General features: G+C 41.2%; 2 protein-coding genes across 2 annotated transcripts in view; both read left to right on the forward strand.

Moving 5' to 3' along the window:
- The first annotated feature begins 222 nt into the window (after window positions 1–222).
- On the forward strand, window positions 223–13,385 carry LOC137538607 (baculoviral IAP repeat-containing protein 1-like). Its single transcript, XM_068260911.1, has 6 exons — window positions 223–742; window positions 863–962; window positions 3,923–4,004; window positions 7,214–7,262; window positions 9,469–11,613; window positions 13,237–13,385. The coding sequence occupies exons 1-6, from the start codon at window positions 253–255 to the stop codon at window positions 13,383–13,385; spliced, it is 3,015 nt and encodes a 1,004-aa protein (XP_068117012.1). The 5' UTR covers window positions 223–252.
- A 3,241-nt stretch (window positions 13,386–16,626) lies between these two features.
- The window catches only part of LOC137538683 (baculoviral IAP repeat-containing protein 1g-like), a 65,819-nt gene continuing 55,414 nt past the window's right edge, over window positions 16,627–27,031 (forward strand). The window contains exons 1-2 of the mRNA XM_068261008.1: window positions 16,627–16,753; window positions 19,783–19,944. Of these exons, the coding sequence (XP_068117109.1) occupies window positions 16,627–16,753; window positions 19,783–19,944 (289 nt within the window). The remainder of the gene's footprint in view (window positions 16,754–19,782; window positions 19,945–27,031) is intronic.

Genomic DNA, 27,031 nt, shown 5'->3' on the forward strand with positions numbered 1-27,031 from the left:
CACCACGTGGTTAGGTCATAAAGCAAAGCTTACATCTACTCACAGTTCAAGGGAATAGTTTACACTGAGCTTATGACTTTTTGCCCTTTATTATCTTGTAGATATCTCTGCTACATAACCTGTGTATGGAAACATTAACATTTTAGCTATCATTCCACTGGCTGAAGTAACTTCGTAAATCCTAAAAATATGGATCTGATCAATATATCGGAGCTCTCTGACTCATCTCAAAACATCCCTTTGCCACCACATATGAAGCACATAGATGTTAGCAAATCTTTCCACCGAGCTGAAGAAAAGCATAGGAAAATAAGAGAACAGCTGCCCAGAGGACCCAACTACGCCATGAGAAGTGAACTGAAAAGGCTGAATAGTCTCATGGCTATGGATCCATTGTCTAGCTGGTCTCCAAAAGAGATGACATCAGCTGGATTCTTCCGTACAGGTCTGCAGAACAGCTGCCAGTGTTTCTCCTGTGGACTGGTACTCTGCAGGCAGCCTTTCAGCTTTACTCCTATGGATCAGCACAGAAAATTCAACCCCAACTGTGAATTTGTTAAAGGTTGTGATACTGGCAATATATCAAAGTATGATATTCGTGTGAAACCTACGGATGAGTCTCAGGGAGACCATATGGAAGCTATGGATGAAGAGCAAAGCAGGATGAAGTCTTTCTCCCACTGGCCGGTCTACGCTTTGGTGGACCCATCTGGTCTTGTGCAAGCTGGCTTTTTCTTTACAGGTAATCTTATTCTCCTCCTAATGCCTGCATAGACTTTTCTTTACAGCAATGTGTAATATTATATATGTACAGTATAAAATATTTTATTGTTATTTCTTTTTCCTATGTTAAATAATCCAGGAATCAGAGACACGGTGCAGTGCTTCTCCTGTGGAGGATGTCTGGGGAACTGGGAGAAAGATGATGATCCCTGGAAGGAACATGCAAAATGGTTTCCTGAGTAAGTGCTATAAAAATATGGTATGTTGACGCTCGAGCTGTATACGGAAGTGCTGGTAACAGATCTGCAACCTGCTGACTCTAGTCCACGGCGGGTGCATATTTTGAGGTCCCACTCTGTGGAGTGATTAAAGTTTAAAAGTTAAAGATCGTTGCCTGGCATGATGTGATTGCTAGGACCAATACAGGTTTATGACATGCAAAGTGGCAAGCATCCAGTTGGTGAGTGTAAGCAAATAAGGGGGAGATTGTGATCTCCTTTCCCTGGTGGTAGCATGTCCCATTGGAGTACAGCAGGTGGTTTTAGTGATTTTTTATTCAAACAGTATTGAGCACGATGGGCTTGATGCAATTAAATTTTGCTTCTAAGTTTTCTCCTAGGAGAATTTTTCATCTTCTGTTTAAAATAACTTTTGCAGTCTGCAATTGAAACTGTACTTAAAGGAGTTGTCAGGGCAATTTTAATAAAATAAATGCTACTTACCGGGGGCTTCCTCCAGCCCCAAGCTCCCAGGACCTCCCTCGTCTCAGCTGTACCCGCAACCGTTTGCTGGAGCTCCGACCCGGTCCCCGGCGATAACGTCAGAGCGACCTGGAGGTCGCTCTGCACTGCGCCTGCGCGATCGGATCGCATATGGATCGCATATGGAGGACGGGAAACTTTGTTTTTGTCAGAAAGACCGCGGCCTCTGATAAAAAGCCATCAGTTTTTCTGCCGGGGACTTAGATCAATTAAAGGGAACTATGTTCCCATTCATTGATCTCCGGGCTATGGGGGGTTGCACAGCAGCAGCCGCCTGGACGTGACAATCACGTCCAGGCGGCTTAAATGATTAAACATTATAGAGTCCATAGAGCCTTCCTGGCTCTCTCTCTGTGTCTTTTTGCAGTGCTGTCTCCCCAATGAAATTATTCGACCTGCATGTTGAATACATCTTCAGTCCTCCTTGAGCAGCCTTTAGAAGTATATGTTTCCGCGACCTGCGGATCCGTACTGCACATGCGCAAGTCCGCGCTCGCACATAGTATGGATGCGCCCATCTTCAGAAGCACTCTGGGAAGAAGTCTTCCGAGGAGTCCATTGGTGTAGCTAGAGTTTATGTGGAGCCATAGCAAAACTTTAATGGCGCCATCAGATATAGGCATTTCTGAGCATTGCCACCTGCTCCTTAACTATGGATATGTGGCCAATTTTCAATCTCATCTACACTACTTGTAATCCATGGGCACTGAGACACAGTCAGAGGGTGGAGGAAAACAATATAGTTATTAGTAAATACATCAAGTACCACCTGGGCCTCCTCTGCTTCAGGGCCCCATAGCAGCTGCTTTGGCTATTGCTTTACCCCTGGAGGAGTCCCTAAGGTGCCAGACTTGAACAGGGCACAGCAGGGGAATGAGTAGATGGACAGAGGACCGGGAAGGCTCTATGGGATCCAGAGCAGGTAGGGCATGGCAATGTTACCAGTACAGTACTAACAACACTTCCCATTAACCTTGTGTAGAGATTAAGAAAAACAGTCTAAGCCCTTGCACTCAGATGGCTAGTAAAGTACTTCAAACATAGATCTTTGCTTGCTTTGATGTATAAGTACTCTGCATGACAACTGTGCCTCCACGTAAACAGCATGTATTTGTAACATCAAAAAAGGGGCATCCGTGGGCACCAATTGGTATAAGCAGACGTTACTCCTTAGACATCCGCATCAGCATGAATGACAGTAAAGATGTTCATACATCACCGTTTGTTGGTTGCTGTACAGCTCATAAAGACAAAGGATGGTCGACAATTGTTTCGCGCTGTCACTTTAATGGGCCCATCTGGTTACTGAACACCATTACACTAATCGGGTGCTTTATACTTTTATACCTTTTCCTGCTCCTTTATGTCTGATAATTAATTACGCTTGGAAACAGGCGGGAAGGCAGCGTCTCACTTACTCTTATCAATTCCAATATCTTGTCAAAAGGGAGACTTTTGTCTGCCCGTTTTTGATGAGCAGTACTCAGGCGTCGGTTTCTAGGCAACCGCAAGCGGCTCTCGCGAGCGTGTTGCAAGGGTAGTGGAGAAGATTGATCCGGAAGCACTGGTAGTGAGCTCTGCGTTTAAACACAGATCAGTTCTGGGGTTTGAGCATGACGCTGCCGGCCCGCCTTACGGAGGGGAGGAGTTGCGCATATATATGCCAAGCCTCCCCGCCATGGCGACAAGCTTTCTCCCCGCCATGGAATCCACCTAGAGGTCCGTGATGATGCGCGATTTGCGCAAAACAATTGTCGACCATCCTTTGTCTTTATGAGCTGTACAGCAACCAACAAAAGGTGAAGTATGAACATCTTTACTGTCATTCATGCTGATGCGGATGTCTATGGAGTAAAGTCTGCTTATATCAATTGGTGCCCACGGATGCCCCTTTTTTTGATGTTACAAACTGCCCATTAACCTAATAGCACTACTCTGTTTATCAGGATAATGATCCCATTGCTACGGTAACACACAGCACAGCGTGCATTACCATAGAAACGCTGATAGGTCAATGGGTGGTGCTCCCACGACATTAGTACTATTAAATTGCTGTACACTGCTAGCCCATGGCTGGCAATCTCACCACAGTTTAGTGAATCAGTATCTAAGTAGTGGAACAGTTTGCCTTGCCCCTGCTTGCACATGAAATAAACTTTACATTAGCAATAGTGAATCAAATGTGCAGTAAGTACACACATTTGCTACCTAGTGCACAGAGTACCACATTCCCGCTGAGCATTAGTGAATCAGTTTGGGATCCTCTGAACATACAAGCATGTTAACTCCTCTAAATCAGTAGTCTGATCATTCTCTGTTTAATCACACCCATTAACTAGCATATAACTCAAATATCTATGATTTGTCCCAGTTCTTTGCACAATACCACCATCCTGTTTAAGTTACTGAAAAATAAACAACTTTCTGTTCTGTTTTAGCTGTTCATTCCTCCAAAGCCAAAAAAACAGGGATGAAATTGAACAATACATTTTGAGTTATTGCGGATTTGTTGGAGTGACGGTAAATATCATCTTGGGTTCATTTACAACTTATCACTGTCTGTGAAAGAAGCTATTTTACAAATGAGCTTCATTGTACAAAGGGTTAAAATGAGTATGTAACTATATTTAACTTAGGTAATGGCCTCAATTCACTAAGATCATGCTGCAGATAATAAGGCAAGAGAAAACTTACCTCCACACAGTGAGAGAGTTATCGTATCTCTTCATTCCTTAAGTTACCTCCTCTGTAGTTAAGTTACCTTCTCTGTAGTTATTTTCACACACAGTTAATTAACAGCCTGTCTTTAGCTTTAGAATTCTGGAGTTATTTTAAAGAGGACCCAAATTAAAAATACAAGATTTCAGAAATAAAATCTATTTTCTAACTTATAATAATAAATAGCCGTCTTTTTTTAGCTGCATGATAACAAACATTAAATATTTAAAATGTATTGTAGGAACCCCTACCTTCCTTTCATATTGCCGGGAAAGAATCCGGCAGAATGGTGGAGGAGATAAAAAACAAAACACAGGCTGCTACTGATGATGTCACAGGGGAGGTGATCTCAGCTTGTGTGAGATTTCACATAGATGACGCCCCTGTGAGGGAGGGTAGCTGATGACAAACACACCCATGATCTAAAACCTCCTACTAAGCTCAGAAGTAATGGCTGCCACCTGTATAACCCTAGTTATGAAAAGGGTGAAAAGCATGCACTGAAATGCTCATAGGCTTGAGGGGGTGTTTATTTATCTTTGTATGGGTCAGAGCAGTGCAACTAAATATTTTGAATTAAAAAAATGTTTGGTTTGGGTCCGCTTTAAGGGTTGAAGAGTTAACTTAAAGACAGAAGAGTTAAGTTTAGGTGTGCCTGAGGTAAAATGTTTCCTGAATACTACATGCCTCATCACCATGATGATAACTCTAGAAACGTTATTAAAGGCAGGAGATAAGCTTAGTGAATTGAGACCATTGTGTCTTAAACAAATGTAGGGCTACTGAAACTCTTCTACTGAAACTGTTTAAGTAAAAGGCCCTATTTTTGTTTTGGAGGGGTTGAGTTGGGGATAAGTGTTCTTACTGCATGTACTATAAGTACAACATACTGCAAGGAATACTTTTTAACCCTTCAGCAGACAATTTATTTAAAGGTTTGCAAGTGTTCCAGGCCAATTTTTTTTTTTTTGCACATTTTTACGCCGCAGACAACGTTGGCTTGATTGACAGCGGTGCTTCACGCAGGTGCAGTAAGGACGACCTTGAGGTTGTCCTCTGCACCGTGCGGGGACCCCGGATCAGCGGCTGCGAGCGGAGCTGTCAGCGTGGGACAGACAGCTCCGAGGGGATGGAGAAAGCCCCAGGTAAGTAAATGTTATTTACTTTATTTTTGGCTGATGATTCCTTTGGGTGGGCAATGCACAGTATAACAGTTGTTATGTTGATAACTTGGACATTATGAAATTGTGAATGGCAGTGAAACAAAAAATATGGGGGGATTCACAAAGCTTTTCAGTTGACTTAGCTCACCTTACTTATTAACTCACAATTTATCTCTTCATAACTACTTTGGCCTCCTGGTCGTACTAGCTATGCCCAGGAGGCCATGTGCGCGTCCGCTCGCTCCTGAGGCCGATCGCGCGCGTGCACGCGTGCTCCTGGCCCGCGGTTCGTTAGCTAGGCAATCAGTGAATCGGGCTATGTTGCCCGATCACTGATTCCTCTCCCCCGCAGAAAAAGCAACAGCTTCTCTCAGAAGCTTCGCTTTTTCTGGCTGTTGCGTCCCCCATGCGTCCCTCTAAGCGTATATTACGCTTAGAGTGACGTCACGTAAACAAACTCATGTAAAAAAGTAAAACTACAACTAAAAGTAAAAAAAATAAAACTCAACATACATTTACATTATGAAAGTGCTGTTTACATCCCACCCTCCCAAAAATACCCAAATAAAATGTTTGTTATGAAAAAAAACAAAAACATTACAAAAAAAAAACAAAACATGTAAATATTTATCTAAGGGTCTAAACTTTTTAAATATCAATGTAAAGATGAAATATTTCTATATTTTTTTTATTTTAAACTTGTAAATAGTGATAAATGCAAAACGGAAAAAATTCACCTTTATTTCCAAATAAAATATTATATATATTATATTATACATTGTGATAGGGACATAATTTTAACGGTGTAATAACCGGGACATATGGGCAAATACAATACGTGAGTTTTAATTATAGAGGCATGTATTATTTTAAAACTATAATGGCTGAAAACTGAGAAATAATGATTTTTTTCTGTTTTTTTCTTATTCTTCCGGTAAAATGCATTTACAGTAAAGTGGCTCTTAGCAAAATGTACCACCCAAAGAAAGCCTAATTGGTGGCGAAAAAAACAAGATATAGATTAGTTCATTGTGATAAGTAGTGATAAAGTTATAGGCTAATGAATGGGAGGTGAAAATTGCTCGGATGCGAAAAGTGAAAATGACTTAAGGCTGAAGTGGTTAAATAACTTTATTAATGATTTATCTCTCCTTATCTAACCTAACTCATGATTTACTGGTATCTCTCCTTAATTGACTTAACTCATGCTTGATCATTCCTACTCATAAATTATCTCTCCTGGGAGTCGATTCACAAAGCTACTTTATTTTTTCACCTTAACTGTAAGGAGAGCTAATACATGAGATAAACAAATAAGGAGAGATAATTCATGAGATGAACAGATAAGGAGAGGTAATTATGAGTTAAGTTAAATAAGGATAGATACATCATGAGTTAAGTCAGTTAAGGAGAGATACATTGTGAGTTAATAAGTAAGGTGAGATAATTCAACAGGCACTTCCCACTAATTCACTTCCCACCACTTCCCAACAAAGCACTTACCACCAAATTCTTCCCACCATAATGCCCAGTTAACTGTGCCCATGATCTTTCAGCGACAGAGAAACCGCATTTTCACCTAAATGTTCAGTAAGAGAATTTGGCCCGATTCACCACAAGATCGAATTTTAATTCTCGCTCGCCCATATCCGTACTGCTGGCAAGGTCTTACCTGGCTTGGACTATACATTGGGTGGCGCCATATATTTTCTGGCTGATAGCATCCATATCACTGGCTAAATATAGAGGAAAGGTATTTTAATTGTAGTATTTATTATATTTTGCACTTACTATAGTTTTAAATATAATATGATTACAAAAAATTAATATTCATGCTGCTCATTTTAGGGTGCCTATTTCACAAGTGTATTGCAGAAAGCAGAGTTGCCACTGAAAGGTAGGTGTGTTCTAATTATATATTAAAGGACATATGATGCATGTTACAACAGGTGCATTGTCAACGGGTGTAACTTACTAATTTGAATAGCTGAAGAATACTGGTTGCAGCACAACTGCGCTGTTATTTGTAGTGCCCTATTAACTATCTCGGTGCGCCTGATTGATGAAGCCAAGAGACTGAAATTTTAAATCCCCCAGCATCATGAAGCCATGAATGCCAGGCTGGATGCCAACCACCAATTGCCAGTGTTGTAAGAAACAGAAAACTCCCATGGTTTTCTGAGCATGAGAACCAGCCCTGGCTCCACTGAAATCTTGGCTCCAGACAGTGGGCCAATGGAAAGCCCTGTGCTCCCTAACAATTGGCCATGATCGCATAAGTCAAACCGGCAGGGACGGATCTAGGGGGGGGGGGGCAAGCGGGTATCTTGCCCCAGGCGCAGTTTGTTGAAGGCGGCAAAATTAATGGCAGTTTAGGCGCCAAAACCTGACCTTTAGGCGCCAAATCCTGACCTTGCCCCAGGCGCAACTTGGTCTTGATCCGTCCCTGCAAACCGGTAATAGGATTTGCTGATAATTCTCGTGCCATCCGCAAGCTACTTATCACCTAAGATAGGATATAACCCTATAAGCAAGCAATCACTGAAGGCATAGCGATGAAGGGAAATCACACAGAGAATTCCAAATGTTTCTTTGTGAGTTGCAGGGACTCATGTCCCTTATGTATTTTTATAGCTGAGGGAAAATCCCGAAAATAAATAAATAAATAAAAACCTTTTAGAAATGCAGTTCTCAAGACTGAAAAAAACAGTCTTACAAAATAAATTTCAGCATTTTCAGGAGATCATTCCAGAAAATTCAACAGCGAATGTGGTGGCGCCATTTAGAATGCCCGCTGCATTTGCATCACCACCAGTCTGCCGGTACTGCAGCCAGTTTTCTCATCGCCTGCCCCATCCACTCTCATCACCATTTATTCACTGCTTGCCTGGAGACCAGGAAGCATGTTGGTTTGTAAAAAGAAATGTGAATCCTACTTAGCAATAGGGAGGATTCTCATTGGTCCACATGAACCAATAATAATTATTTGTACTGTAGGAAGATCCTCATTCGTTCTTTTGCAAGTCAACTGGAAGCCCTTTGCTTCCCAGTCTCCAAGATGAGCAGAGAGGGGACAAACGGGGACGATGGCACCGAATTTCTACAGCACAAGTATGCATTTTTTGTGCGGCTGGAAGCCTAGTGGGAACCATACATTCCCATAGGTTTCCATTACACCTGATTTGTGTTCGGAGATCCAGCATTTGCAGTAAATTGCTGCAGATCTGCATTTTACATTTGCAGTTAAGCGATTGTGTCATGCATTTGACAATGTAAACACATTCTATTGATAACATAGGATGCATTTACCATCCATTCTTGCTTTTTACTGTATTCTGGTAAATGCAGCCTTTTACACTTTAGTGAGAAGAGGCCTTTGCTCATCTACTAAGATCAGGCCCGGCCCTAGACTTTTTGCCGCCTGAGGCAAGCTTTCAGCAACCCCCCCCCCCCAGCCGTGGGTGTGAGGGGCCGCCCGAGCTGGAGGGGATAGCGGGCAGGAAGGGGGTATTGGGCCTAGCGGCGGGGAGGGGGGTCGGACCCCCCTCCCTCGCCTGGGTCCCCCGTCCTCCGCTCCCCTCCAGCTTTAAAAAGTTGTGTGGCTGGCTGCAGCTGTAAGAGGCAACGGGCGGGGATCACTCACCTCTTCCTCGTTCCAGCCTAGCCTGCTATGCCGCAGGAAGTGAAGTCAGTGGAGCGCACGTTGGAACGAGGAAGAGGTGAGTGATCCCCGCCCGTTGCCTCTTACAGCTGCAGCCAGCCAGCCAGCCACACAACTTTTTAAAGCTGGAGGGGAGCGGAGGACGGGGGACCCAGGCGAGGGAGGGGGGGGGTCCAGCCCCCCTCCCCGCCGCTAGGCCCAATACCCCCTTCCTGCCCGCTATCCCCTCCAGCTCGGGTGGCCCCTCACACCCACGGACGGGCGGGTGCCGCCCCCCCAGAAGTGCCGCCTGAGGCAAAAGTTTCACCCTGCTTCATGGGCGGGCCGGCCCTGACTAAGATGTTTGCATGGTCCCAGTTTTTCTATTTAGATTTTATTAAGATGTGTTGTAGGAAATGTTAAAAAATGTACTGCTTACTGAAACTGAACAATTTCCTTGTAGAAATATCCCACGGAAAAGCTATGCTGCTAGAAGAGGTACAAATGCTGACGGACCAGCTCATTGAAACATATAGTGATTCTGCTTTCCATAATACATTGAGAGACTCCATTTCCGTAGACCTGAAGTCACTGTTTGCAGATGTCTCCATCATGATGAAGGACATCAGAAATCAGCCAGTGAGGCAGCTCACATTACCGGACATCCTGTCAGAGCTGGGGGACATCACCATGATTGAAGGAGAAGTTGGAAGTGGGAAAACAGCTCTGCTCAGGAAGATTGCCATTCTCTGGGCATCAGGGAAATGTCCTCTCCTCCGCAGGTTCAGCCTTGTGTTCTACATCTCCCTGTCTTCCACCAACAGCCAGCAGTCCCTGTATGATATCATCTGCAAGCAGCTGGTGGCCACCACTACATCCATCCCTGAAGAGTCTCTGGGGGGGATAATAAAGCATTTCAAGGACAAAGTGCTATTCCTCCTGGATGATTATGGCATGAAGGACGGTATTCCTAGAGCTATACAAGAACTCCTACTGAAGAACCCCTGGAACAGAGTAACTATAACAGTTACAGTTTGCACAGACAAGTCATGGATGTTGCGACAATATGCGAGAACTATACTGAATATTCAGAAATTTCCTTTATACAGTAGCATTTACTTGGTGAAGAAAATTCTTTTACTAAATGATGAGAAAGTAGATGAATTTTTGCTGGAATTAGTGGCATCCAAAAACTTACCAGCCATTCTGCAGACTCCTTTGATTATTGTTGCTCAGTTTTCTTCATGGACCGAATGTCCCGGTAACTATAAATTTGATGACATAAATATTTTTAAAACATACTTAAAATGCATCATGCTGAAGTTCCCTGAAGAGACTGAAGTGGTGAAATGCCAAGTGTCATCATGTGGAGATCTCGCACTCAAAGGTCTTTTTCAATCTAAATTTCAGTTCTCAGATGAAGACCTAAAGGCATCTAGTGTGGACAGTGGCATGGCCATTAAGCTTGGCCTTTTGAGCAAATTCACAGCACAGAGGCTGCAGTCCATGTACAGATTCTACGACCCGTCATTCCAAGAGTTTCTTGCTGGAAACAGACTTAGTGAATTTTTAGAGTCTGATAAATTAGAGGATGAGGGGAAGGGTTTGCACTACCTTCATCAGGTTAATAGTTTCCTCAAGCTTATAGGACGCTACAGCTATTTTCTGAAATATGCCAGCAGAATTTCTGCAAAGGCAACTGTAAAGATTCTTTCCTTCTTATTCACTCTCTACGACAACTCGGAAGCACTGGATTGTTATCTAGAAAGTAGAGAACATTTACAGAGACATCCAGAGCTTGAACTGATTGAGGAACATTATCTCCTCATGTTACGTCAATGTGTCGCTATAGACATTGCTTTCCGTTTGTTTAACTTATTGGCAACTCTTGCAATCGAAGCTGCAGATGAAACTCAGTGTCTACCTGACTGTGCACCTATTATTAAGCAATTTCTGGCTGGAAAGACTGTTGGCTTTTCAGTGAAAGTCATAACCAACAATGATGCTGAAAGTATTCTCCGATTCCTTCAGAAATATCCAGAGTGTATTAGTACTTTAAGTTGCATTAAATGTGTAATTGATGCAACAAACCAAGTAATGCCACCAGAATATTCAAACCTAGCAAGATCTCTTGAAAGGTATGGTGTCCCAACCATAGATGATGATTACTCCTCTGCTTATGTTTCTATTAGCGAAACAAATGAAGACAATGAGAAGTCAAAGAAGGAATGTGATGAATTCTATTCAGTTTTTCCAGAACAAATTGAACTACGAGACTCCATTATTCATCCCTTTATGTCATTTAAAGGCCACAAAGTACCCGTTTTCGATTTAGAAGTTTCTGAAGTCAGTGGAAATAAGGCCTCTAAGCTGGACAGTGAAACATTCAAAGTTTTTTTTGCAATATCTGATCATATCGTGCTCCAGCTCAGTGAGTGTAGAGATTTTGTGGATCACATTGGACCAGCAATTGAGCAGTTCTTGGGTTCTTTCAAGAAGCTCAGTGTGTGTGACGCCTATTTAACGCCCAAAGAACAAGATATAATACTGAAGATGTCTTCTCTGGAATGCCTTGAGATTGGGTGCAATCGTGGTGAAAACTACCCAGGTATCAGTTAGTGCTAATATAACTGTCCATTTCATACTTCTCTAATAAACTGTCATGTTGTTGTACAATGTGTTTACAAGAAAATGTTCATTATAGGTAGTGTTGGTGTTTGAATTCAGGATCTTGCATTCGGAACTTTGCCGAACACCACACTTCAGCACCCAATCTGGTGGACAGGGTAATGGGGTTTTGGTCCACGTCACAGTTCACGTGACCCCGATGCTTCCTCCGTTCAAGCATCGAAGAGTAAGGAGGACACATCGGAGTCACTTGATGCTGAACCGCATGTAAGTGACCTCCCCAGGACCCTGTCCACTAGCTTGGGTGTTAACGTGTGGTGTTTGGCATAATTCAGGTTTGCAAATGCAGGATCTTTAATTCAAGCACAAACACTAATAATAAGTTATTTGACAATATCTTTTTTGACAGTTCAGAATCAAAAATAAAATTAAAAATACTTTCTCTGGTGTGCACCATAGTAATGCAATTTCAACTATATAACTAACAGAATACAATAAAAAGAGTTTAAGCACACTTCCAGAAAGAATGTGTAAAGATATAAAAATAATAAAATAAATCTCGTAAAGCATTGTACAGTCAGCAGCAGGAACCCCACTGTGCCTGTAAAGTTTTGATAGAAACTGAAGTCAGGCTCCAGAAAAAATAGCACTTAAACATATTAAAGTATGTGTATATTTTCCTGAGAGTCTTAAAAGTAATGTAAATATATATGGTATTCATTTTATTTTAAAAGCATTTTAGTAAACATTTTCCTTATTTCCCCCGAAAATAAGACAGGGTCTTATATACATTTTAGTTCCAAAAAAAAGGGTTTATTTCCAGGGGATGTCTTATTTTTCCCTGAACAACAATCTACATTTATTCTTAAACAAAAAAATCAACAACATTTATTCAAATATTGTCATGTCATTACATACTGGAAAATCATCATAACTCTCCAAATCCTGAATTCCTCGTGAATTTCTCATAAAGTCTCTACTTCCTTTTTACACATTATTTATTATTATTAATAATTTATAAAGTGCCAGCATAATCTGTATACAGCAATCTACATTTATCGAAAGTCCAGCACTTGCGAATCCTTATAGTGTTGCGTCTAGTCACGGGTGGTTTTGAGTGTTATTCTTTTGGGGGTGTCTGCTTTCCTTGGTGAAGGGTATATGTGTCCTGCTGCATTTTATTGTATACCATAGCTGCTGGGACACTATTTGATTTGACTTTTTTTTAGGGACGGTAACTATGTGTTATTTTTGGAGCAGGGCTTATATTTCGAGCATCCTCAAAAATCCTGAAAAAATTATGATAGGGCTTATTTTTGGGGTAGGTCATATTATGCAAATGAGGTATAGTAGATGCAATGGTTGCACACTAAGGTTAAGTGTAGAGGGAGTAGAGACCCAGCACAGTCTTCAAATTGCAATTAAGAAGCTTTAATATCCATTACATAGCTCCATTCAGGATAAAGTACATGAGGCTCGAATGACCATCAACATTTCTAAAGGATCTTCTTCTCTTTTTCAAAGTTATCCAGCCTACTAAATACATCACAGCCCAAGGAACTATTTATACCTTTAATACCAACTATTTATTTGGTATAAATAGTTCCTTGGGAAGAAGGAGTAACCAAAGAAGTATCAGGTCCTAAAAAAGAACTAGAGAAGATGTGGAAAGTGAAGGCCAAAGTGATCCCAGTTATGGTAGGTGCATTTAGAGAAGTGACTTTGAACTTTGAAGAGTGTCAGCCAGCATAGGATTTCACCATATAAAAAATGCCAGGCTACAGGGTTCTTGAAATAGGAGGAGAGGTACTCTGCAAGTGGGGGCAAAAATTATTGTAAAATAAAATAAAATAAACTTTATCCTTGTCAATGACAAGTGGCTTGTTACCACCTCCAGTGTGCAGGAGGAGATGAGAGTAAATATGAATGTGATGGTAGCATGGTAGGTCCTTGAAGTAACTGATGGTGGGGTCTTGAAGCATCATTTAATAAGGCAGCTCCCAGATATACACCTCCTCCTGTGAGGGAAATGAGTATAGGAGGACATTCTATTACCGATATATCACTATGTGATTTTTTGTGTATGTTTGTTTTCTTTCCCATTATTGTAAATGGAACGTTAACTTTGTTCACATTTCAATATAATTGTGGTTTATTACAGTTCCTGTGAATATTGATATTGTATACTGCACATTTTCATGCACTTGATCATTGTTACAGCTACCATAAAGGTTAATGTTATGCACATTTACAAGTGACTCTGCATTTTTACAGTTACCATAATGGTTATCATCAGGGGCGTAGCAATAGGGGGTGCAGAGGTAGCGACCGCATCGGGGCCCTTGGGCCAGAGGGGCCCCGAAGGGCCCTCCCTCAACTACAGTATTAGCTCTCTATTGGTCCTGTGGGCCTAATAAACACTTCTATAGATACTTTGAATAGTGGTAACCATTAACAAACTGTTCCCCATCCCCTTCTTGCACCTCTGGGACACTGTAGTTGCCATTGGCAGGTTTTGGTGCGCCATAGCAATTGTTATGTATAGAGTCCTTGGGGGGCCCCATTGTAAAACTTGCATCGGGGCCTACAGCTCCTTAGCTACGCCACTGGTTATCATTGTGCACATTTCCGTGTGATTGTGCATTATTACAGTTATGTAATATAAAACCTGAATACTGAAGCATAGACATCCTGCAGTATTTTAACAAGTTGGGATCATGAAGAGGTGCTGTAGACTGGGAACAACTAGTAGTCATATCTGCACAGATTGTAGAGAGACTCTAATTTCAGCTTTTCATTAACCATGGTGTGATAATAAAGCTGAGGTTTATTGCTGTCAGAAAGCTACAAAGTTCCTACATGCTGTGCAGGTATTTGCAGCTACTGATTTCACTTCTGTCATCTCCCATATTACCACTCACTCCATTCCATAAACTCGTTCTGTTTCCTCCCAATCATGATCTGAATTACTTACACCCAGAGCCGGGACAAGGTCCTCCAGCACCCAAAGCTGAGACACCAAAGTGCGCACCTCCATCCCTCCCACCCCAGCCGTCACATACTGATTGCTATTAGACTAATGGTGGCCATACATGGTACAATTTTTTCATCCAATCTTACCATTTCTATGTAATATAAGGGAACTGCCTAAATTATACTTTCAATATATTCACTTAATTTACCCTTAAACTATATAGAAATGGTAAGATTGGATGAAAAAATTGTACCATGTATGGCCACCATAAGAGGCACCCCAGGGCCCCCAACACCTTTAACTTTAGTTAACTGGCTTGTATCCCCTTTTCTTATTTCTCTCTGCTTCAAACACAATAGGGGAATGATAGCTGAGTGAGTTGTGCACCACCTCCTACACTGCGCCCTGCGGCTGGAGCCTCTCTTGCCTCTGCCTTGGCCCGGGCCTGCTTACAGCTCCTACAATATTAATATAAAGTACTTACTGTGCAATGACTATCAAGGACAAATCACTGTAGGTCATAATTGCACAGCCGCAGCATGTATTATATAGCTTTTGTGCACTAACAACCAGATTGACCAATTGCTCTGCTGCTTCATTCTCTGATCATTACCAAGAAAGGTTGGAAAAACTAGGCTTTTTTAGTTTGAAAAAATAGACTGAGAGGTGACCTGATTAACAAGTATAAATACATCAGAGGGCAATACAAAAGCTTGGCAGATGAGCTTTTTGTCTCTAGGCTTGTACAACAGATGGCAGGACATGACCTACGTATGGAGGAAAACAGATTTGCAATCTATTTATAAAGGGGCAGGGCCCTCCCCCTAGTGTTTCAACTTGATCATGCACTCTCACTTTCAAGCACCCCCCCATCATGGCCTATTCTACCACAAGACATTCAACTTTTGTTACCAAAGACAATAAATTTACATGATCCTGTTTCTTGTTCTTGTTCTGTGCTTTGTGTATGCCCTATTTTGTATGTTAACCCCATTGATCTATAGTGCAGTGCTGTGTAATATGTTGGCGCTTTATAAATACAATAAATAGTTATAATAACCTCAGGAAGTAGTTATGGCAAATTCTATATCGGCATTTTAAGGGGACTTGTCTGCTTTCCTGGCATTTAAGGACATCCACAGCTATAATTACTAAGTAATTCCAGGTAGAGTTGATCCAGGGGAGTTATCTGACTGCCATCTGGAGTTGTGAAGGTATTTTTCCCCTTCAAGGCTAATTGACCCAAACCTGTAAAGGTTTTTTGCCTTTTTCTGGATCAACGTAGAAATGTATGGGTTCAGGACATTGACTTTTTTTTTCTTCTGATTGAACTTGATGGATGCATGTCTTTTTTTCAATCAAATTACAGCAAAGTCCCCGTTATCTAGAACGCAGGCAACCAGAAGTCTCAACTAACCGGCATGCCTGAGGGGATAACGGGGGCTATGATTTTGGGGTTTTGCAGGGGGTTTTGGAGGGCAAAAAATACTCACCAAGTTTCCAGTGCCGTCTTCTAACATTCCTGTAGCTCCTAGCAGCTTTCTGGCACCCTTGTACGGCTTCCGGTGTGTCACGTGACCTGACGCAAGTCAGGTGACTTGCCAGGAGCAGTGCACGGAGGACCTCAGAAAGCCAGTTCGAGCTACAGGAAGGTTAGAAGACGGCACTGGACACTCGGTGAGTATTTTATTGCACAGGAGAGGAGGTTAGTGCTTTTTCGGCCAGTTGCTCGAGCAACCAACAATCACATGTATCCGGCACCAGGCGATCCCCGCCTGCAGGATACCGGGGACTTTGTTGTATGTAACTATACCGTGGCTGCGTTAACTGCATTTAGCAGAGTATTGCTGGTAAGGGAATCACGTATTTCACAAGGGCCTAAGCATGTAGTTTGTTCAGTTAAGTGGAAAACCTTTTTAAGTGCATTATTTTTTTTATCATCACTATTTATTATTAACATTTTTTTTGTTTATAGAACTTCTGATTCGTGGTATAGACAAATTTGAACATTTAAGCAACATGACTGTCTACCTCTTGGAAAACCCTGAGGTGCTAAATCATTTGCCAGATGGATTTGAAAAGCTCCACAGAATGAGAAAACTTGCATTCGGCTGCACAGGATATAGCATTGGATCAATCAGATTTGGCAAGTGTGTAGAGTAGAAATATTTACTGAAATATTCCAGACATTGCTTCCCAGCACCCCCTCCTGTTCTATAGTCAAATAATAATGCTTTTGGCTTGTGTGCAAATTTTATGCAACTTGTAAGGAACTTGAAATTGGTCCAATCGAATGCATTTCCTGTTGATTTAAATTTGGCCAAATTGTAAGTTGCATCCAATTGGTAAACAAGCTGGATTCATTTGCATCTTATTGACCATCTCTATCTTGATCGAATATTTTATAAAATTATCCTAGTCTCATATTCCTTTACCATAACTGTAAAAAACTACCATCATGTTATATATACTGTATTTATAATGTAAATATAGTATGCATCCAGGGCCAGCATTACCATAGAGGCAAAGGGGGCAATCGCCCCAGTGCCCCAGAGCCTGTAAGGGCCCCCAAGGTGTCTCCCCATCTTAACTGTTGCTCCCTGGGGCCCCTGCAGAGTCTTTGGCAGAGTAGGGGCCTCTGTGCTGGTGGGCAGGTAAGACACTACACTACCAAAGACGACTATGTAGGGCCCCAGGGAGCACAGTTAAGTTGGGAGGTGATTGGGAGGGAGGGTCAGCAGCTGGCTCAGGGGCCCAGGAGGGAAATTTGGCCGCATCAAAGGGCCCCTAATGCTGTTTTTTAGTTGGGGGGTGTCGTTGGGAGTCCCAGGTTAATTTTGCCCTGAGACCCCATTGTTACTAGATCCAGCTCTGTATGCATCTTTACAATTTGCTTGAAATACATAGTGAGCGTGTATGTTTTTTCAATTCGGGCATAATCACACGGCTGCATCGATCATAACCATTTTGCGATTTTTTTTTATATTTATTATTGATTTATGTTTAGAAGAGTTTCGATAGTCAGCTGGATATTGTACTAGTACGGCTGTTGCCTTTGATGTGAGATTTGAGCCCTTTGACAAGGGTTGGAAACCCCGTGCATGGCAGTACATAAAATAGAAAGGAGTCTTTGGGCAACCCTCCCTAATGATGCTGGTTGCCTTTGGAACGCACCCCTATGTGGCTGCAGCTCTGTAACTTTGAGTTTGCTGGGAGAAAAAAAGTGATATAAAGTCTTTACTGTATGTTTATTGTGTTCTGTGCACAGGCTAGGTCAGATTGCTTAGGCTAGATTCACATAAGTGGCACGGAGTCAGTTCACCACTGAGAAAATGAACACCATAATAATACACACAGGGGAAAAAGGCACCCAGATGTATGATAAAACTTTGTTAAAACAATTAAAAAGAAAAAATGTGGTAGCTTACCTTAATGGCGACAATTAATTTTATTCTCAGGCCAATTAAAGTGCCGAAAGGTGCTATGAGCCTTTGGAAGGGGTGTAACTTGGCTTTCTATGGCTTGGCCACTTCTATGACCTTGGTTGTTTTTTTACTAAGAGTGTGATTGAATTCAGTACCATCTGGACACTCGAGTGGAGTAAGGTTTATAGATCTCCACCTGAGTTTTTGACCACTTACCTCACCTGCACCATAATAATACGACAAGGTACAAATGGCTTGTTTAGTGTCCCATTTAACAAATGGTCAAATAAATGCCACAAGCAGTATGTTTGAGGTGGAGAACACCTTCTAAATGCACTTGTTTGTGAAAGTATCCATTCTGCATTTTTCTTTATGCCAGTGCCTGCCTTGTGATTTTGAGTGCTAGGCAAATGTTGGTACCAAGTGAGCAAGCTGTCATGGGGACAATGCGGTGGGCGGCGGCGGCAAATGTGGGGCCAGCCACTTGTGTGAGAGAACCCTAAAGCTTGTGGTAAGGCTGAACTAGTGCAGAAGATCAGAGTATTATGGGGTGTTGAATTCTGTACTTGGATTCATCAAGACAATAATCTGTGGAAAAGAGAACCTGTGTCCAAATCTTGTGAAGTAAAGTAAACCTGTGAAAATATTATAGTTTTCATCTTATGACTGCTCCATGTCTGAGGTCAATGAATTGTTTGTCTACATTTTCAGTTGCATCTGACTGTTGAACGTGCACATATTCGTGCACGCATTTATCTGTGTTGTGCATGCAAATTATCTGATTTCTGCTTCAGTATATTCCACTGGAAATTGCTTCTCTTCTAATCCATATATTTTGGATGGACTGGTATATAATGCCACTGGGCGCAACTGTAAAATTCCTCTGGCTTATTTACATGCTGGCTATTTGTTGCTGTTTTTAATTAGGTGAATAGCAATACTGTTTTTGCTTACACTATTAACCGATTAGCAGCTTCAAAAGAGTTATCTTAATTGAGATAAGTGCATTGCTTTTACCTTCAGTCGTCATTACTGTTGTACTGTAAATTCTTGGAATGCTTTGATCTCTCTCTACTAGCAGAAAATAAGGAAAGTGAAAGCAGAATTCCTCTGTTATTGTATCACTCTGCCCCCTAGTGACTTGTGGACATAAATACACATTACAGCAGTACCAATTAGAAGCAGGAAAATGTATCAACTAAGAAATTAAAAAAATGTTCTAAAATAAATTGGCCTGGAGCACTTGCAAGCTTCTAAATACATTGACTGCTAAAGGGTTAAACATGTTTAGAGTGCTTGGGGAAGGAAACAATGTAAAACTTGCACAGAGGCCTAAAGCACCTTAGCTATGCTACTGAGCAGTGGTCCCTTTCATATAAATCAGTTCAGGGTTTTGTTTTGTTTTTCAAATTAAGTACCAGTTACATACTGTCTACTGTATATAACAATGGAAAAATGTAAGACTTAATTATTTTCTGGACAAAAATGATCTACACCATCTTTCTGAAAGTATTTGCTCATTCATAGTCATTACTTTGTAGATCGTGAAATGATTTTTATTCATTTCCAGATGGTCATATTTTAAAACTGATTTACTATTTCCTTGACCATAAAAGTATGTTTTTTGTCACTTAAAATATTCTCTTTTAAGAAGATGAGGATTTACAGGACCAGCATTCGATGCAGAATATTAAAGTGAAATAATTATCTTACTATATTATTATGTAACTTTATTCTATTTATTTTACAGCTCATTTTATCCAAAGCTTTGAGGATTTGGAGATTCTGCACTTGTCTTTTAAATATTACCCAGATTTTGAAGGCTTAATGAAGTCCCTCGTGACATGTAAGAAGTTAGAAGAACTGAGTTTATTTGGATCGAATCTCAAGGAAGATGATATGGGATATCTAGGTAAAATATTTAAATTATTTAATAATGTATCATATATGATTTTATTACTCTGATGACATGAACAAGCCTGCAAGAAGACAGGACATTAGTTCTTTAAAGAGAACCAGAGACGAAGCATCCTCATGTATTTTATTACATTTATCAGTGGGAACATGACAGTAAACACCTACCCTGCTTTTAGTTTAATTCTTATCTGCTTAATTAGTCTATTAGTTGGAATGTCTGAGGGGACCCCAGTCTTCTCCAGCTGCTCTTCATATTAAGCGACCTGGGCTGAGTATCTCCTCTTCTTTTTTTCACTGTCACTCTCTGCTCTTATGCACTTTATCTATCAGGCTGCTCCTGTCATTATAGTTGAACTTATGCAGTCCATGTTTTGGTTTACAACATATATTGTTTTGCACTATGCACTTTGTTTATTAATGAATTGTCATTATCACTGAGCACTTTATTTTAGGTACTGAACCCGGGTTCTACCACTGGTGGGCTCTTATTTGTAGCCCACCAAGTTGGCATATTTTATAGGAATCAGTCCATTCATTTACATGTGTGTTCATTTATTTACATGCTTAGAATATATGAATTATTGCAGCTGGTATTAGAGGATAATGTGGTCTTTTTAATTGTTTTTAAGATTGTTGAACTCCCCATTATGTCATATTACATGAAGTATGTGAAATAAAATTGTTATATTTTTTGAATTATTTATGAGTGGTGCTGTATATATGGGCTCTCTTTCTCTCAAACCATTGTAGTCTATTAGCAGCTGTGATAAGAATCCCTGACTGGCTCAGTCTAGGTTTGACCTGGAATCATTAGAGCTGAGTCACTCTTCTGTGGAGTCTTTTCAAGCCCAAGCCTGCTCCCTCCTGGCTCAGATTTCCTGCTTTGCATACTGAGAGCTGTGATGACATGGGAGGGGCTGCTGCTGCTGAGAGAGAATCTCTGAAACAGACACGTGTGGCTGCAATTTGATCTGTGTGCACTCTGTATAGATACTGTTGATGACTGCAGTTTCATTCCTATGAGAGAGACTTCCTACAGGCAGCTGCACATCATACCAAAATGAAAGCACACAGATGAAAGGCTGCAGCAGCCTTTCTCATATAGCCTAGATAGCAGCCTAGTCTCATATAGCCTAGACAGCACATACAGAACAACTCATAACCCGGAAGCAGAAGGGATTTGAGCCGGCGGCCATATTTGATTTTTCCTGAAGCAATAATGGATAAAAAACACTAAAAAAGGCACACCAGAGCGGCGAAATTATCAGGTAGAGCATTTATTCTTTACAAGCTATCGACTGATATGTTTATTTTGTTTGAAACGTTCATCTCTGGTTCCCTTTAAACACAATACCGAGGAAAGTGCAAAATTTCCCCCCACATTGCTACAACGTTGTTACGATTTTTTAACGGAGATTTGCATTATCACCATTAATGGAACTATAACTTTTTAATCATTATTTTAACTTAAAGGGAACCTGAGATGAACTAAAGGTCAGGTTTTATACTTACCTGGGGCTTCCTACAGCCCTTTTGAGGCCGCTCAGTCCCTTGCTGTCCCCCCGGGCTGCTCCTGCCCAACACAGGATGGCCCGGTACTCTGCCCAAGTTGCAATTCGTCGCTATGCGCAAGAGCGGCCTAGAGAGAAGGTGAGGGACCCATGGACTCAAGGGGGATGGAGGAAGTCCCAGGTAAGTATAAAACCTGACATTTAGTTCATCTCAGGTACCCTTTAAATCAGGGGTGCCCACACTTTTTCGGCTCGTGAGCTACTTTGAAAATTACAGAGCCTAAGAGATCTACCAACTTCCACCCAACCCCCCCCCAAAAATGCAGCATAATTGGGCAGCTGTAGAATCCCCCCCCCCCCCCCATCCTTATTTCTAAAAAGCAAATCAGTAGGTGTACATAAGATTGAATTGTCCTTGTATGTCCAGTATAGATGGGTTCACTCTACAAGCTAGCTGGTATGCAGTGTTTGGAATCCATTCCTTTGAACTATTTACAATGTTAACAGAGATCCTTATCAAAGAGGATCCATTAACTACTCATTTACCCAGTGAAATATCAGTGAGGCATCAAAGCAGTCCTACAAACACCACATTTGTGCTCCCATCACAGTGTGCTGCTGGCTGGTGTTGAAGACTAATTACAGTGTGATCAGCCAGCAGCTGAGATATCTGCATGTGGACTCACTCACCCTTCTCTGCAGGAAGCTCTCAGCTTCTTTTGACAGCCTTCCCAGTCTCCCTTCATCCCCTCCTGGAGCTCCGTAAAACATGACGCTGTCTCCTGCATTCACTCTGTTTCCTCTGTGCTGCTGTTTCCTCTGTGCGTCCTGGATGGGAGGGGCCACAGACGCTGACTCTCACTGGCTATTCCTCTCCTCCTCTGACTGGCCACATGCTGCTCTGAGTAGCACAGCAGAGAGCAGCACAATTAGATAGTACTTGTCCGGCACACTACTTTAAAACACCCAGCCGTGATCTACCCAGGAGTGCTTCGCGATCTACTGGTAGATCGCGATCGACGCTTTGCAATACACTACTTTGTGGACTACCAACAGACTGGCACTGCTCCAATCTGTACTGAACTGCTACTCCTCTCTCTCTCTCAAGCTCTTAATTGGTTGTCAATTTACAATAGGATCCACTTCAAATTCCAACCTAAAAAGCTTTCCACGATCTTCCTTGTTTATCTAATTACAAGTTTCCAGCCTGATGTCAGATTGCTAAGGGAGGGGGAACATCTCTTGTTACCTTCCCCATCCTCTAGCAGAGAAAGGGTTAAATTGGCTGGACACCCAGGCTGAGGGAGAGAGACTCCAGCCATCCATATACCATCATGGATTGGCAGTGTTAGCCATGGAATTCTATCCAAAGAACTTTCCATAATTGGACAATAATATTTTCCGTTGGGATTTATTATTGCAAAGCACATACGGTAACTAGACAGACTGCTCAGACATTATATTCAGTTATTTTCACTTTTAATCCTTATTATTTTCATTGTATTGATTTGTTTCAATTGTTATATTTAGTTATGCATTATTTCTTTAAAAAAACTATTAAAAAAAATGTTTGTCTAAGTGCTGTTCTGAAAATCTCTGCAAAGAGTTCACATCTCCTAAGAGAGATGTTACAATAACCGTTTGATATAATTAACGTTGTATTTTTTTTCTATCTCTAGAAAGGTTATGAATTAACCCGTTTTCCTACAGGATTTAGCTAAAGTTAGACTTAGCGTAATCGCATGCTTAATTGCGTATTGATGGCAACGACCTGGTCTCTATATGAGTTCACAAATTGTATCGATTGTACATACAATGGAAATTGGACTGTGTGTGGACTCACCAAACAATCCAAAATGTTACTTTGCCTGCAGTGCTGACTGGCTTCAGGATTCCCTCAGGTTCTGAGGCTGAATGGTAAACTGCAGCAAAAGGAACAGGAATTGGAGGGTGACTGCGCATATGTCACAATCTTTACTGGCAGTAGTCAGTAAAATGTCAAAAACATACACTGTAGGCCCTTATCCAGTTCAGTTTTTCTGCTGAGTTTTCTGCCAGGAGATCATTTTTTATACTATCTAAAAAATACCTTTTCAATACCAAGCAATCGAAAAAGTACTAAAAAGTAGGTAAAAAAAGTTGTAATAAATCGCATGGAGATCGCATGCAGCGCAGCACATGAAGCAACGCACAAACCCGCAACAAGGCAGAAATGTCACAGATAGGAAAGAACTGAAAAAAACAGGTATAAAGAATAATGGAGATTTTATTAGTAATGAAACAAAGTAATATGCTGTGCATTAAACTCATGCACAGCAACAATGAACAATGTCTAGCAGGCAAATATATTCAATAGGCATACATGCACAACCCCAATGATCAGGAATGAACAGGCAATGTCTTGCATGCAAATGTATTCAATAGGCATGCATGCACAACCACAATGATCATGTTTGAACAGACAATGTCTTGCAGGCAAATGTATTCAATAGGCATACATGCACAACCACAATGATCAGGAATGAACAGACAATGTCTTGCAGGCAAATGTATTCAATAGGCATACATGCACAACCACAATGATCAAGTATGAACAGACAATGTCTTGCAGGCAAATGTATCCAATAGGCATACATGCACAACCACAATGATCAGGTATGAACATACAATGTCTTGCATGCAAATGTATCCAATAGGCATACATGCACAACCACAATGATCAGGTATGAACAGACAATGTCTTGCAGGCAAATGTATTCAATAGGCATACATGCACAACCATAATGATCAGGTATGAACAGACAATGTCTTGCAGGCAAATGTATTCAATAGGCATACATGCACAACCACAATGATCATGTTTGAACAGACAATGTCTTGCATGCAAATGTATTCAATAGGCATACATGCACAACCACAATGATCAAGTATGAACAGACAATGTCTTGCAGGCAAATGTATCCAATAGACATACATGCACAACCACAATGATCAGGTATGAACAGACAATGTCTTGCATGCAAATGTATTCAATAGCATACACATAATTCAGGGTCAGGGGCAAACACAGGATTTTTAAGGAGGGGATTCTTGAAAGGTCCAGAAGCACTTATGTCCTCGAGTGCTTCCGAATACAGGTGGCTCCATACTGCCCATGCACAAAAGTGCGCTGGCATATTACGGAGCTGCCTATCTTTGGAAGTACTCAAAGACACGAGTGTTTCTGAGGGCTTCTGGTAGCAGCAAATTTGAACAGGGGACAGCGCTGGAACAACTCCCCGAGAGAGGAACGGGAGATAGACTTAGTTTGGACAATTCAGTGGAATATGCCACATAGTGTCACATAGCGCAAGCGATACCCATATGATGCAGGGATATATGCATCTGCGGAAGATGGCGGCGCTATATAAATACTAAATAATAATATTTTACCTAACCAGGATTGCACTTTTATTTAGCTTTCCTGTATGACAAGAAGACACAGACACTCAGCACTAGGGAAAGAGGGAAACAAAGGTGAATGAAGGAGGCTGGTGCACACCAAGAGGGCTTCTGAGCGTTTTTCAAATCAGCAGTGATTTGAAAAGTGCTTTGCTAATGTTACCCTATGACAGTGTTCTCACAGCAGCGTTGTGACTTTTTCAAAATCGCACGTATACTGCATGTAGCATGTTTTTGAGCGATTCATTCAAAAATCGCTCTGAAAATGGCTTCACAAAATCACACTCACAAATTGCTAGCGATTGCTATTGTCATTTTGGCGATGCACTAGCCCAGAGAGAGGAGTGGAGAAATTGAGAATAGCCTGAGATGGAGCAGAGAACTTATCTGTATTGCAGTCCCACATCAGACAGGTTACTTGCCTGTAATCGGACTCCTGTCCCTGCCAGTCTCCCACACAAGTCAGAAAGAAGCCCTCCTGGAGTCAAGGGACTGGCAAAAACTTTTCAACTTGTTTAACACCTTATCCACACATGGAGTCATTATAACAATGGAGAGAGACCAGACAGATGTTTGCCCACGGACCCTGAGTCCAGGCAAGCTCTGCGTCATGCTGTGCATATTTACCAGCTTGCCTGCCCTCTAATTGCATCATGTCTGACACTTCTGTGCTGTGGAGAGTCCAGGACTCCAGAATCAACATTCTCTCACTGCAGGCTGCATCTTCTTGTGGGGGAAGCTCGGCTGCCTCTCTCATTCTTTTAGCTGGAGGGAGGCACCAGAAGTAAGAAGGGAGGGAGAATGAGGCTGTTTATATTATGCGGGCTTCCCTGGCTGAATACACAGCTCAGTGCAGGGGTGGTGTTCCAGACACCCGGAATAGCCCCCTCCGTTCGCCAGTGAGGGTATATACAAGGGCCTCCCTGCATAAGGTGATTTATGCAAAGCAAACCCAGTGTATATAATGTGTGCACACTGACCCTGGAATCTGATAAATATGTTGTCAGGCGTTTATACGATACAATTATATAAACTATAACCGTATGTATAAAATGAAAAACGAAGGCCTCCTACAAAAAAATAATAATGGGATGAGTCTTGTTATATTAAAACGCCCAACCTTAAGTTCTTATAGCGAGTTTCTCAAGCTACTGGTACAAAGAGTGAAAAGTCAGGACAACTGTTTACTTTTAAAATAATTGATTTATTAAATATATAAAAGTTGTCAGAATGATTACAAATCAAATAATAGGAATCAAACAATAACCACCAAATATTAGTAATCACAAGGTACTTCTCGGTATAAGTTGACTATACACTTCAGAGCAAAGTTGACCACAGATATTAACCAATAAAATCAAACAATCACAATAGGCTGTGCAACCACAAGATAACAGACATTTTATCTTATTTGCAAGGCTTGATTGTAAAACACAATCTAACATGGGAAAAAATATGAAAGCAAATCTAGCTGGTCTAAAAACCTCAATATATAAAACAAGTTTAAAGTTTACTGATCTATAATCACTTATTTTATAAAAAGAATTTGATTTTAAATCAAAGGAAAAAGATAAGAAATTATGCAATTATGACCTGATCTGTAAATGAAACCTTTATATGTCAACCAATTTTTTATCTCTCTCTAACAAGTTATAAGCTTGGAGGAAAAACATACATTAATATAAAATGTAGAGAAAAATGAACCCAAATCAAACACGGATATTCCTAGTTGCAATTCCAGGAAGGTCACATGTTCAGGGTATTCTATATTAGGTGTAGAATCATTGAAAATCCAAGCCCCATAACTTAGTTGGCTTTGATATAATTAAAAATGTATAGTTACCAATAAAGTGGAGTAAGGAATCTTGCCAGGCGCTAACCCGATCTAACAGTGCGCTAACACGATCTGGGAGTGGCCTCAAGGCTGGTAGTGCTTGAGAGTCTTTTCCGTCTGTCTGTCTGAAAGTATGTCCCTTCTTTCAGAGGTTGAGAGTGTGTGTGCCTTCAGAGGAGAGTCTGTTTCTTTTAGAGAGTGTCTTTTTGAAATGATGAGTGTCTCGAGTGTCCAATGCACTCATTATTTATGTTTCCTCTTATCAATAATCCAACCTCCACGGATTAACTAAGATC

The sequence above is a fragment of the Hyperolius riggenbachi genome, chromosome 1, assembly GCF_040937935.1.
Source record: "Hyperolius riggenbachi isolate aHypRig1 chromosome 1, aHypRig1.pri, whole genome shotgun sequence".
Classification (NCBI taxonomy): Eukaryota; Metazoa; Chordata; class Amphibia; order Anura; family Hyperoliidae; genus Hyperolius; species Hyperolius riggenbachi.

Excerpts from the sequence above, each read along its gene's own strand:
- LOC137538607 (XM_068260911.1), top strand. The coding sequence starts at position 253 with ATGAAGCACATAGATGTTAGCAAATCTTTCCACCGAGCTGAAGAAAAG. Across the intron at positions 4,005-7,213 it reads GCGGATTTGTTGGAGTGACG|GGTGCCTATTTCACAAGTGT; the intron begins GTAAATATCATC and ends TGCTCATTTTAG. Across the intron at positions 7,263-9,468 it reads AGCAGAGTTGCCACTGAAAG|AAATATCCCACGGAAAAGCT; the intron begins GTAGGTGTGTTC and ends ATTTCCTTGTAG.